The sequence below is a fragment of the Phalaenopsis equestris genome, unplaced genomic scaffold (genome assembly GCF_001263595.1).
Source record: "Phalaenopsis equestris unplaced genomic scaffold, ASM126359v1 Scaffold000548, whole genome shotgun sequence".
Classification (NCBI taxonomy): Eukaryota; Viridiplantae; Streptophyta; class Magnoliopsida; order Asparagales; family Orchidaceae; genus Phalaenopsis; species Phalaenopsis equestris.
In genome coordinates this window covers 65,635-78,538 of record NW_018164988.1, presented here as the reverse complement: position 1 = coordinate 78,538, position 12,904 = coordinate 65,635, and the positions used below count along the sequence as shown (strand labels likewise).

Sequence of the window (12,904 nt, the reverse complement as noted above, 5' to 3'; positions counted from 1 at the left end):
AATTGTAGAAACGGACCTCATGTTCCAACTTTTTGCAGGTCTCACCAAAGATCTTGACGAAGCCTAATGCTGTATTCTTAGTCAAGATACTCTTCCTTCCACTCGTGCTTCTTTCATTAAGATTCATCGCGAAGAGAGCCGAAGACATGTCATACTTGGTGCTTCCACTCTGTCTGTAGAAGTATCCGCCTTGTTCTCTAATAGTGCTAGACCCGGGGTGGTCACCTCACTTGTGATTACTATCACAAACATAACCACACTCATGATAAATGTTAAAAGTTTGACGGGAAACCTGCATTCAAACCGTCAACCAAATCTTCCACTGTCAAGGGTCTCGCTACAGCTTTTGAATCCAACAAATTATAGTTGGCCTATACAGAGAACAATCAGGAAACCTCCAATTCTCTTAAAAGTCAAATGGAGCACTTAATCAAGCTACTTGAATCCAATCCGCTCTCTTCCGGCCCATCAACCTCCTACGTTCGTCAATATATCAATCCTATGGCACTCAATTCTTTTGACTCTTCTAGTCCATGGATCAATGATTCAGGTGTCATGGACCACATGACAGGAAGCTCCCAAGCCTTCTCAATATAATATCCTTGCTCGGGGAAAGATACTGTAAAAATTGTTGACGGGTCCCAAAGTTCAATTATTGGTAAAATGTTTGTTGTTTTAACAACAGGTCTAACTCTAGATTCTGTGTTACATGTACCTCTGTTGAAATGTTACATGTTATTTGTCAGTAAGTTGACATATGACATTGATTGTGTTGCTCATTTTGTTGATATTTATTAATAAAAAAATTTTCTAATTTCAAATTTTAAACATGTCAGAGTCGTTCGAGGATGATTAGACTTGCTAAGAGGATTGGTGAGTTCTACTTCATCCAGGAGAAAAGTACGGATAAAGAGGACACTCCACCAAGTGGTTGTAGTTTATCTCATTCTATTGAACGACCTATTATGTTGTTACACTGTCGTTTGGGTCATCATAATTTCTAGTATCTAAAACAATTGTATCTGTTGATATTTATTAATAAAAAATTTTCTAATTTCAAATTTTAAACATGTCAGTTAGCTAAACATCATTGTGTTCTTCACCACCCCATAATTACACACTTTCCGCTCAAATCTATCTTATTCACAACAACTTATGGGGATCCTCTCGCACTCCTAGTTAAACCAATAAACGGTTCCTAACTTTAATTAATAGTCACACTCGGATGACATGGGTCTATACTTTAAAAGATAAAACTGAAGCTACAGTCACTTTCAAAAACTTCCACACCATTATTTTGACTCAATTCAAAACACCTATTCAAGCCCTTCGAACTAACAATGGTCTTGAATTTTTTAATTCTATCTTAGAAGAATTCTCGATAAGGACATCCTCCATCATAGTTGATGTACCAACACCTCAACAAAATGAGGTAGCCAAGAAAAAAAATCGACATCTCCTAGCTCTATTATATTTCAGTTTAATGTCCTGAAATGTTTCTGAAATGATGTCGTTCTTATCATCACTTATCTCATCAGTGAAGTTCCCTAAAAAATTCAGTTCTGAGATCATGTTTTCCTAACAATCGGTTAATCTCCACTTTAGATCACAAAAGTTTTGGGTGCACAGCTCTATTTCGGAACACAGCCCCAACTCGGGGTGAACTTAATCTCAGGTCCATAAAATATGTTTTCCTCGAATACTCTGCCACTCAAAAGGGGTATCAATATCTTGACCCTACCACAAATAAGGTCTAAGTGAGTTTTGATGTTTCTTTATTTAAAAGTGTTCCCTATTTCCTAACTAGGCCTCCAATGAGGGGTAGCTAGAGTTCTTGGGTTACTGCTTCTTGCCCTACTCCTGTGGATGTTCCCCCTACATCACCTGCCATCGACGAACGTTCTAACCGCCTCTCCGACCATCATTTGTCCCCCAAAGAGACATTTGTCCCTCTGATTCCACCAACACATCCTCCCACTCCCCCAATGAGGGGGAGCTAGAGTTCTTGGTTACTGCTTCTTACCCTACTCCTGTGGATGTTCCCCCTACATCACCTGCCGTCGAGGAACCCTCTGTTCCTTTGGTTCTAACCACCTTGTCCCTTTGAATCCACCAACACATCCTCCTACTCCTCATGTCTACACTCGGCACACTCATTCTAACACACCTACTCTGGAGCTCGCCAACCCCTTGTTGAAGCCTGAATCCCCACCGGACAACATCCACAGCACTGCTCCTACTTCAAATAAGGAAGTCAGTTCCTCTAGTAAGGTACACAATCAAACATGCCCTCTATCCCGTGTCAAACTATGTTTCTTTTCACAGATTATCGACAACCTACAGAGCATTTTGATACATGAGAAAAATGCCCAAATCACAAAAGAAACACAAAAATAAACTTTTATTGATATAAGAATAGGATTACAACACACACAAACTGAAAATAACAGCACAACCACATAAAATGATATAAACGACACCTCAAAGGTGCATCCCAAGGGCGGTGGAGGTCGGTTAGATGGATCGAGATGGTTAGTAAGGGTGGTGCCAGCAAAGAAATGCTAATGGTAGCGAGGAGAAAGTACAGAATCGCAAGGACAAGGTAAAATGCAAGGGAATAGAGCGGCGGAGGTTGGGGAAGGGGATTAGGAGTGACTAGAGGCTATGGGGGAGGAGGAGGGTTGGATAGCCAAAAAGGGAGGAAAATACATCACCAACTAGGAGTAGGATACAGCTGAAGCACCACCATCTCTTCGAATACAATCCAAACTGAGGAAAAGAACTCCACACTGGAATTTGAAATCAACACACAGCAAAACTACTTCCTAACTCTGAGAACAACAACTAAATAGGCTCTTACGTGAAATAAAGAGATAAAGAATGAAACTCCAACACAAAATGAAGGGGTGGGGAGTCCAGATATATTCAGAAATTAACACTAAAAATACTGTCAAACGAAGAAGGCGCAAAAAAGGAAGAAATAGAGGCCCTGGCGAAACTGTCGCCCTTTCCAAGTGCTCAATCCAGGTGAGAGATGCGAAAGAAAGGTCGTCTGGACGATCAATACTTTTGGAAGCTTGAACCGGCCCCCATGCTAACCAGCCCTTTTATCCCAGCATTCGAGCGGAAGTTCTCGCACCCGCGTCCGTAGTGGGAAGGGGGAAAGCCCCATGTTAGTCTCCCGGAGTTGGGGGACCTTCGGCTTCATTGGTCAAAGCTTTTAGCTCCTCATGACACGACATCAAGTCCTTTAGTAGGTCGATCGTGTTGGTATTGTCATTCCACAACACATTCTGATAGAATATCTATTTATCCCCTTTTGACACATTCTGAGCTGGAACAATAATAAGAGTATTATCACGACTCAGTTATCAAGTTATTTCAGGGGTAACCTATTTCTTCCACTCCACGTAATCGGCTGAGTGCAGTTGAGGAACATATATGGAAGGAGAGAACAATTATGGGGTGAAATTTATGGCATGTTTCACCTCTCACTAGTACGTTCTTAGAAGAGACATTTTCATCACTGATAGGACCTGGATTCCATTGAAGAATTTTCGTCCCCATAAAACTCATTAAGCCCACTACAAAGCTGGGGTTCATCTCTCCTGTTGGATATCTAACGAGGGATAACATGCGAAACAAGAAATAACCTTTGAATAATTCCACGTGATATTCTCACCATGGTAGAAACCGACTCCTCTTCGGACCTGTTGAACCTCCCCCCGTAGGGATAACTCGGGAGGAGGTCTATCCATCTGAAAAATCTGTATTTATCTTATCAATGGTGGCGCTGTATCTGATGTCGGCCCCTCAAGCTTGTGATCCTTTTGGATCGCCAAGGCCAACCCTGCTATTGCTCCTCTCAACTCCTTTGAAACAGTAACTTGAGGTACCACAGTTTCGTACTCTGCTTGAACACACATTACATCAAGTTCAATACCTTTCAGAATGTCTACTGTTACCTCAATTGGAATCTCTATCTCGGGGTCTACTGAAACTGGTGGTCTCTTCCTCGCTAACTGCAAGTGGAGAATCCTCTCGGAAGTCATAATCTTCTCCCGTATCAGTTGTCATTGCCTAATTTTTCAACAACACCCTGCTCAGTGAAACAAATCTCTCTTGGTGGTGCATTCTGATTCCACATGCATAAAACAGTAGCACTTGCAACACTTCCTGGCTGTGATGAATTTAGTGATGTGGTCGGCTCTCACATATTCTCTAATTTGAATCAATTTGTCCTTCGAAAAAGTCGTCTTGGGTGTTCCCCTTGCGTGCACTCTAGCTTCAAGATCCTGAAGTTGACTCCTGCCTGTAAGATGTTGGGGTCGCTCGGCAGGGTGATCCCTCCACTTCTGAAGATAGTCAGTAGTCCGTCCGTAGCAAGCTGGTAGAAACTGGTACTGTGTGTCCTGTTTCATCCTCAGATTATCTCGTTCTCCTCTTCGACTTTCCCAATCACGATCAAGGGTAACCTCCCATTGAACTTCATCCTCAATGTCTATAATCCACCACTGAAGTAGGCGGATCTCTCGTCGTATCTCCTCCCGGGGGCTCGGGCATGTATCTCATTAGTGACATCGCTAAGGTTTAGGAATAAAAAAGAAAAATTTTGGTGGGATTAAGGTTTGGGTTGTGGAAAGGTTATTTGATGGTAGGAAAAAAAAAAGTTTTCGTTTATGGAGAATATTAGGAAACCCTACGATGAGACAAGGGTTGGGATAGCTTTGATAGCAAACGATACCGGAGGAAAACGCCCAAACCACAAAAGAAACATAAAAACAAACTTTTATTAATATAAAGATAGTGTTATAACACATACAAACTAAAAATAACATCACTAGCACATAAAACGACACAAACAACACGTTGAAAGTGCATCCCAAGAGAGGTGGAGGTCGGCTAGGTGGGTTGGGATGTTTGGCAAGGGTGGTGGCAACAAAGGAATGCTGATGGTAGCGAGAAGGTGCAAAATTGCAGGGACAACAAGGTAAAATGCAAGGGGATGGAGCGACGGAGGTTGGGAAAGGGGATTAGGAGTGATCAGAGGCTAGCAGGAAAGAAGAGGGTTGGATGGCCAAAAAGGGAGGAAGATACATCACCACCTTAGAGTAGGACCACCTCCTCGGATACAGCCCGAAATGGGGAAAATGACTCAACACAGGAATCAGGAATCTGAAATCAACACACAGCAAAACTATTTCCCAACTCTGAGAACAACAACTAAATATACTCTTACATGAAGAAGAAAGTAATGAGATAAAGAAGAAAACTCCCACACAAAAGGAAGGGGTGGGGAGTCAAAAAATATTCAGAAATTAACCCTAAAAATACTGCCAAACGAAAAAGGCACAAAGAAGGAGAGGCGATGCTGCCCTTTTCAAGTGCTCGATCCAAGAGGGAGATGCAAAAGGAAGATCGCCTTGGCCACTCGATCATTTTGGAAACTTGGACCGGCCCCCATGCCAACCAGTTTGGCCTACTCTTGTTTTCTTGCATCAGGGCGTGCAGTTCTCGCACCCACATCAATAGCAAGAAGGGGGAAAGCCCCGTGTCACTTTTACTACGGCCCCAACCAATCATTAGCTTCCATCTACTGTTGATGCTCTCTTTGTAACACTCAAATTTCAAGAAACCAAATAGAGTTTGGCACATTTGAAAAATACTCCAAATTTTAGATCGCTCGTAATTCAATCGAAATAATTTTATTAAATTCTACCTAAGAAATCGATCAATTCTATATAAAACATCATGCATGAATTGTTAACAGATTTGGAAATATTAAATTCAGAAGTTATATTTTTTAACATAATTAATCCTTAATTATAATCCTAATGAAGGAATTCATGTTCTCAACCGACCTTCACTCTTGTTAGTTGTTATTTTCGGTTGATTAGGGCTTCCAAAGCTTTGATGCCCTTCCCCCTCACCCGAATTTCTGCTGTCTCACTTGGTTCCCTAACGTGGTAGCTTGATCCGCTAGCTCCTATGCGATCTGCACTGTATTAGAGTTGCGTTCTATAGCAGTCGCGCAAATTGGGCACAGGGCCAAGTGTCGCACAGCACAATCCAGAGTTATGTGGCAATTTCTATAAGTGTGAATCCCTCTCTCACGTCATTTGAGACATTCATTTCCTTCCACACTCTTCCATTTTGACATTTGTCTAGTTCTTCGTGTTTTTCTCGTTTTCAGTAGCCATTGGATGCGCTGATTTTGTGCAAAAAGTGTCATAATTGATGTTGTGAGCTTCAAAAAATATTTTAGCATGAAATCAACAAGAAGTAAGGTTTTATATGATAGGAAGGATGAAAAGTGAAATTTGTGATTTTGAAAAGGTGAATTTATGTTGAAAAGTCCATTTAAGGTAAGTTTTGGCAAGTACATTTTTGGGTTAATACAAGTTATGAGCCAAATTTTATAAAATCTTATGTTGTCTACGAGCCCCATGATGTCTATAAGAAGCAAAGAGCTCGAAACGAGCGAGTGAGCACTCATTATAGGGCTATTCAATCAAGTCAGGTGAAATAATCTTGTTAATTTAAGAAAAAAATCTTTTATAGATTTTCATATAATTTCTATTTTGATACAGATACATTTAAAACTTCTTGAATATTATAAATGTATACAAGCAATTGAAAGTATAAATGTACGTTCACTTTTTTTACAATACATGTAATATTATGATTAGGTTATATATATATGACTATGCATATGATATGAATTTTCAGCATTTATTCACTTGTTATATTTCATGCATATGCCTATAATAATGTAATGACTGATAGATGTTTGATGTGAGGGTTGATGATTTAAATGTCACGAGTAATAATAAAGGTAGACTATCATGAGTGTCTGATATTTATAGGGGAACAAAACTCTGAGAATTATTAGAATTAGACGGTGACAGAACATTAGAGAACCGTGACTATCAGGAGAGCTATCGATAACTGCAATGTTGGAGGAAGCCCAACATTTATCGATAGTTTACATAGTCATTAGGGCAGAGAGACGACCCATGATGAAAGGACATGACAATAGTCGATTCTTAGACATTAAATAAATAGCATTACTATGAAATGATATTGCTATGATTACATACTATAAACAATCTACGAACATGTTTATGAACATGTTTTTGATTATACTTATCATTTCATGTTTATGGTCTATATGTTACATTGCAGTCTTGATTTTTATAATGTCTGTTCTCATTTCATGTTCTCTATCATGCTAACATGTTACTAATTGTATGTGCAAACAAGTAAATTTTCCTATGAGCATGCATGTTGCTTCTTTTTCATGTATAAATTTTTATGTTAACCCTGATTATTTTTTTGAACTCGTTGCTCATTTTTCATTATTGTCTTCCAAGTAGGGGCAACGAGCACCGGGTGAATAGCCAAATGTGTCTTTGTACAACTTTTGCACAATAGTTTTGGGAGCATGTACATATACTTGGGTACATATTTTTATTATATTGGATTTAGTAGCTCTGTATAGTTATCATATTTTTTATGATATGATTTTCATGTTTTCGAGTATGTATATGAAATATAATATATCACATATATTGCGGTGATCTAATTAGACTAATTTATCATCCACTGAGTCCTGATTATATAAATCAGGACGAGCGCTTGTGAGAGTTGGTCTGACCAAATTGTCAGCTTTTGTCGCACTACAATTGACCCCACAGAGGAGGTTAGTTGGGGTGCAACAGCCTTAGCAGGCCCAACCTAGAAAGCTGCTGTCATGGATGAGATGAATGCCCTTCAACAAAACCATCTCAACGAAACCATACATGTAACATTGTTGATCTTCCTCGGAGCAATAAAGCAGTGGGATGGTGATGGATTTTTAGCATCAATTTTAAATCTGATGGTTCCTTGAAACGCAACAAAGCACAGTTAGTCGCTAAAGGGTAATCGCATGCCTACAGAGTTGAGCATGAGGCATTTGCTCAGTGAACCTAGATTGACCCTTATTCCAGTTTTATGTCAAGAATGTGTTCCTGAATGACAATCTTATAATGGGGGTATACATGACTCTTCCTCCAGGCTTTGACTCCACTGCCTCCTAAGGGCAAGTACGAAGGCTGCTAAAATCCCTCTATGAATTGAAGTAATCACCATGCGCATGGTTCCAAAAATTCACATAGGTGTTGGTAAGCCATGGATTCACTCAGGCTCAATCGGGTCACACTTTCTTCTTCTAAAATTCCTCCAACGACCAGGTAGTTATTTTTATCGCTTATATTGACAATATTGTTCTCATAGGTAATGATCTACCAACATTGGAGTCTCTGAAATGCATTATTGTTGCTTTCTTTAAAATGACGAACTTTGGATCTCTCCGGTACTTTTTAAGTACGGAGTTTGCTCGGTCATCTGAGAATATTTGTCTGTCTCAGGGGAAATATGTGATTAACTTCTTGACAGATAACAACCTTCTCCTGTGCAAGTCAGTGGTTTGTCCAGATGAATCTCAATGAAAAATTTCTTGACGTTCCCAATGCAGTTCCTGTAAACAGGACTCACTACCAACACCTTGTGGGGAAGCTCATCTACCTCGCTCAAACACGCCCCGACATTTGTCAAGCGGTTGGAATAATCGATCAATTCATGCATGATCCCTATGAGCACTATTTCCAAGTTGTCTACAGAATTCTCCACTATTTAAAAGACACACCGAACTCAGGTTTATTTTTTTCCAATCATACCTCTCGTTCCGTCCATGATCAACGGTTTACCTTAGGGTACTGCTCATTTGTTTAGGGAAATCTGGTCACATGAAAAAGCAAGAAGTCGTTTGTGGTTGCTCGGAGCAGTGTGGAAGTCGACTTTCGGTCTCTGTCCCCAAAAATTTGTGAAGTTTTTTTGTTACGCATCATGCTCCACGAACTATGTATGACAGTCTTTGCTCTCCTAAAGTTGTTTTGTGATAATAAAGCGGTCATTAGCATTGCTCACAAACCAGTCCAGCATAATCACACTAAGTATGTTAAGATTGACTAACACTTCATTAAAGAAAAACTCGAATCCGAGGAGATTTGTATTCCGTTTGTGTCATCTAGTGGTCAGTTGATAGATATTCTCACAAAGAACCTTCATAGGCCACTATTTGACGGTTTTAAATCCAAGTTGAACATGACTGACGTCTACGCTTCAACTTGAGGGTGAGTAGTAGAATATTTATTAATGACAGTTTTAACCATTATTAATTCATGTTCATTCTGAGTTATTACCTTGGATTTTCTATTATTACTTTCATTTTCTACTATATCATGTTTTTATTTCTTTCCTTTCTAATAGATCCTGTAATTGCTATTTATTCCCCTCTTTGCATCAATAAGATTTACCTTGGGTTCTATTCTAACATACCACGTAGTTTCCGTTATCTTATGTAAGATCATTATACTTCACACCCGCCAAAGTGATATGTTGCAGTAAGGTCTATGTCAGAGTAATAGCACAATGAGAAGGAGTGCAAGGATAAATAACAAGAATTTTATAATTTGAAAAAATAATTACTTGAACAAGAAAACTTAAAACATTTTCCTTCTTCGCTATTTATTCTGGATGGCAATGAGGGACGGCTTATAAAGTTTCCGTCTAATAATCCATTATGATAGTAATGAATTTGATGAAAAAGCTTCAATTTTTTAGCTTACCACTTTTTGGAAGATAGATTTGAGGATGATACAGCTAATATTGTACAATCAAAAAGCTTAATGGTAGTAGCTTGAGAACCATCTGGATCAGATAAGATTAACAAGTGGTCTTTGATTCTAGCATGCTTCTTTATAGGTTGAACCTGCACAGTACCTTTCTTCCCTTTCAGCTCCTTAGGTCCACCAATTTGAGTTTCATTTAAACAAACCTTTGGAACATCTTCTGGCTCCAAAAACCAAACTATTCCCTGATAATGATGAACAAGAATAAGCTCGAGAAAATATCAAAAAAGATCAAAATACTTACAAATGCGACTAAGACTATGTCTCATTGAGAAAAAGGGGATAAAAAGCACAAATGTCATAAAATCAGTAAAATATGATGTAAAAGTTCAAAATGCAAAAAAAGGGTACAAATGTGTCCATAAACATGCACATGCACACATGTTCTAGTGAATCATCCATCTCCTCTTAGATCTGGGCTGCCACATAAAAAGGATATTGAAAATACGTTGCGTTCGTAAGAGCGAGAAGCATCATACAAAGTATAATGATGCACTAACATGGATAAACTGAATTTAATAAAAATGCACAATAAAATGCAATAGTTTAGAACAAAAAACATATTAATTTGGATCATATCAATTAAGTTCAACAAATAAGCACAAATGTAGAGTAATGGAATTCTACCATTGGATATACAAACTTTAGTATGCTACATCTGAAATATGAACCATACAATAACACAACCTCCCAAGAGCAAGCAATGCTATTCAAAGCCATATGACTTCTCAACCTATCATTCTAAAATTCTCAAAAAACAAATCTACTGGTTTCATATTTCGACATAATCCTCACTTACGGCTCACAATAAATTGCTCAAAAAAAGAAATAAATATATAAAACAATACATATCAGCAAGTTAGCCCAGACAATTTTGTTGTTTAAATTCCAGCACGTAACCGCATAAACAACCAGAATCCCAAACAAGCTCAAAACGACGAATGCCGATTACAAGGAATCTGAAAGATGACACAGCCAAAATCCAACTCAATGTACCGTCCCTCACCTGCTTATTACGCGCAGAGGCGACCCATTGCTCGGAGTCGAGTTCAACGGGTTCCCGCTGCGGCTCAGGCGCCCCTATCGTCTTCCGGCGTAGCCGAACGATGGCTATGTACAACGCCAAACCCTCTGCAGCCAAAACAAGCAAGGATCCGAGAAGGAAACCCAGAACGAGGGCGAAGTACGCCATCGCCGAGATCGCTAATAAATTTACGACGTATTAAAACATTCCGCGAAGATAATTAGCGATCGCCAAGGGAAAGAAAGAAAAGGACGAGTTAGGGTTACTTCAGCGCAGTGATTGCGGAATCAAACGAGCGAGGAATCCAAGCCACGCGATTGATTCGGTTTATCTTCGAAGAACAGAGAGGGAGGAGGAGAACAACATAGTTCCGAAGCGATTCGACTTCCCCACCTGCTCCGTTTGTGTAACTTCTCAGCCGGCGGGTTGCTTCGAGGAAATGGTAACCGCAGAACTTAGAATCCGTCTCCTGTTGTGTAGCCGTCAATGCAGCACAGACGGCGAACGGAAGGGGCACAGGCCACAGGGAAGGCTACAGTTTATGCTTCATTTTTTCTGATGGTAGAATAAGAAGGGAAGATCTTGAATGGCAAGAAAGAAAAGGTGAAGGCGTACGAATGAGAGAGACAGTTGACTCACAAATATATAAGAAAATATTTGTTTCCGATTAATTATTTGGGACATTTACATACATGCAACCATCTGTATTTACATATCAACAAAAAATATTTATTTTTTTTATATTTTACCAAATATATACACTAAAGCTATCAATACGAATCTAAAACAAGCAAACCGCCAAAAATAAAAAGCTTGCCCGAAGATAAACACCACTGCCAAAAAGATGAATTCTCTAAACTCGGGACAGGTCAAAGCTCCAGAGATGGTTCATCGCTCGATAGCAACAAGAGCAAGACATAACTCATCTTAGTAGCAATTCTCATCGGATTCCTCGCACATGCAGCAATAAGATCTGTTTAAGACCTTGCAAATAGGGGTATCCGGCTAAGGCGATGAACTGATCAGGTAAACGAGACATAGGTCACGTAAAACTTAAGCCAAAGCACCAAGTGAGTCACGTTCATCCGATAAAAAAAAATTGACTCACCCGCTGACCAACCGAAGCGCAGACAGAAATCCCCTGATCGCGATTAAACAATCAACTTGCTTTTGTTGCGGCAAACAAGATCGTCGTTCGGTCGAACGTCTTGGTTAACCAAACACAAGGCACGGTCGTTATCCAGTCAATTGTCTCAGTCGACCTCATTCTAGTGAATCGATTAACCAATTACTGTCATATTAAAATTGAAATTGTAATACAGAGATGAAATTAAATATATACAATTAATCAGAATATTAATTATATTAAGAAAGGTTTCCATAAGAGTTCAATCATTTCTGTAGTTGAACAAAAATATTCGTATAAATAAAAGACAAAAGGACGACCGAAAAGGGGTAATCATTTGGACTCCCCCGGTTCTCTCCTTAGTAACTCTCGGTTCACTTTATTCTCTCATTTACTCGACTCTAACTCTCGAGACATGTTCACAAAAGACAATCTGGGATTCAACATCCTAGAAGATGGTGTGGTGAGAGTGGACATGCTCTAGACGAGAAGCATGGCTAACAACAAATGAGAGACATCCCAAGAGAGACAACACACAGGGAATCCAATAAAGTCGCTACACAACCAAACGTACATGTGCAGATCCATGGCTTACAAGCCCACATGACCCTCATGATGGAGCACTTTGAGGTCCGCTAAGCAGCAATCACCTAGAGGAACGATCACACACCTTGCTTAAAAGCAAAACCCAAGGGGGTTCGTCCAGAGAGGCCCCCACCAGGGAACCCGCCTATCCCGCACAATCAGGTTAGCAACCAACAAATATAGGGACAAGGCTATTCCCAACTCATCGACACAGTTGCATCTGTGCAGGCGAATAGACGATGTGAAGAACGAATGTGAGTGCCTGTCCGGATGCTCGCAGAAGGGGCCTTTACTTGTAAAATAAAAAAGGCTATACTTCTTCTAAAGTTAAAAATTCCTCTCATGAATTCATACAGAGAGAAGAATGACCTGATCAACCACGTCGCATCGTTTGAATCATTCGTCGGCCTACTCCAGATTGATGGCCCAATAATG

General features: G+C 39.7%; 1 protein-coding gene across 1 annotated transcript in view; it reads right to left on the bottom strand.

The window, feature by feature from the left end:
- Window positions 1-11,370, bottom strand: part of LOC110029091 (testis-expressed protein 2-like) — a 36,366-nt gene extending 24,996 nt beyond the window's left edge. The window contains exons 1-3 of the mRNA XM_020731219.1: window positions 11,025-11,370; window positions 10,741-10,937; window positions 9,672-9,919 (exon numbers count right to left, since the gene is read on the bottom strand). Coding sequence (XP_020586878.1) covers window positions 9,672-9,919; window positions 10,741-10,926 — 434 coding nt within the window. The 5' untranslated portion in view covers window positions 10,927-10,937; window positions 11,025-11,370. The remainder of the gene's footprint in view (window positions 1-9,671; window positions 9,920-10,740; window positions 10,938-11,024) is intronic.
- Window positions 11,371-12,904: the final 1,534 nt, after the last annotated feature.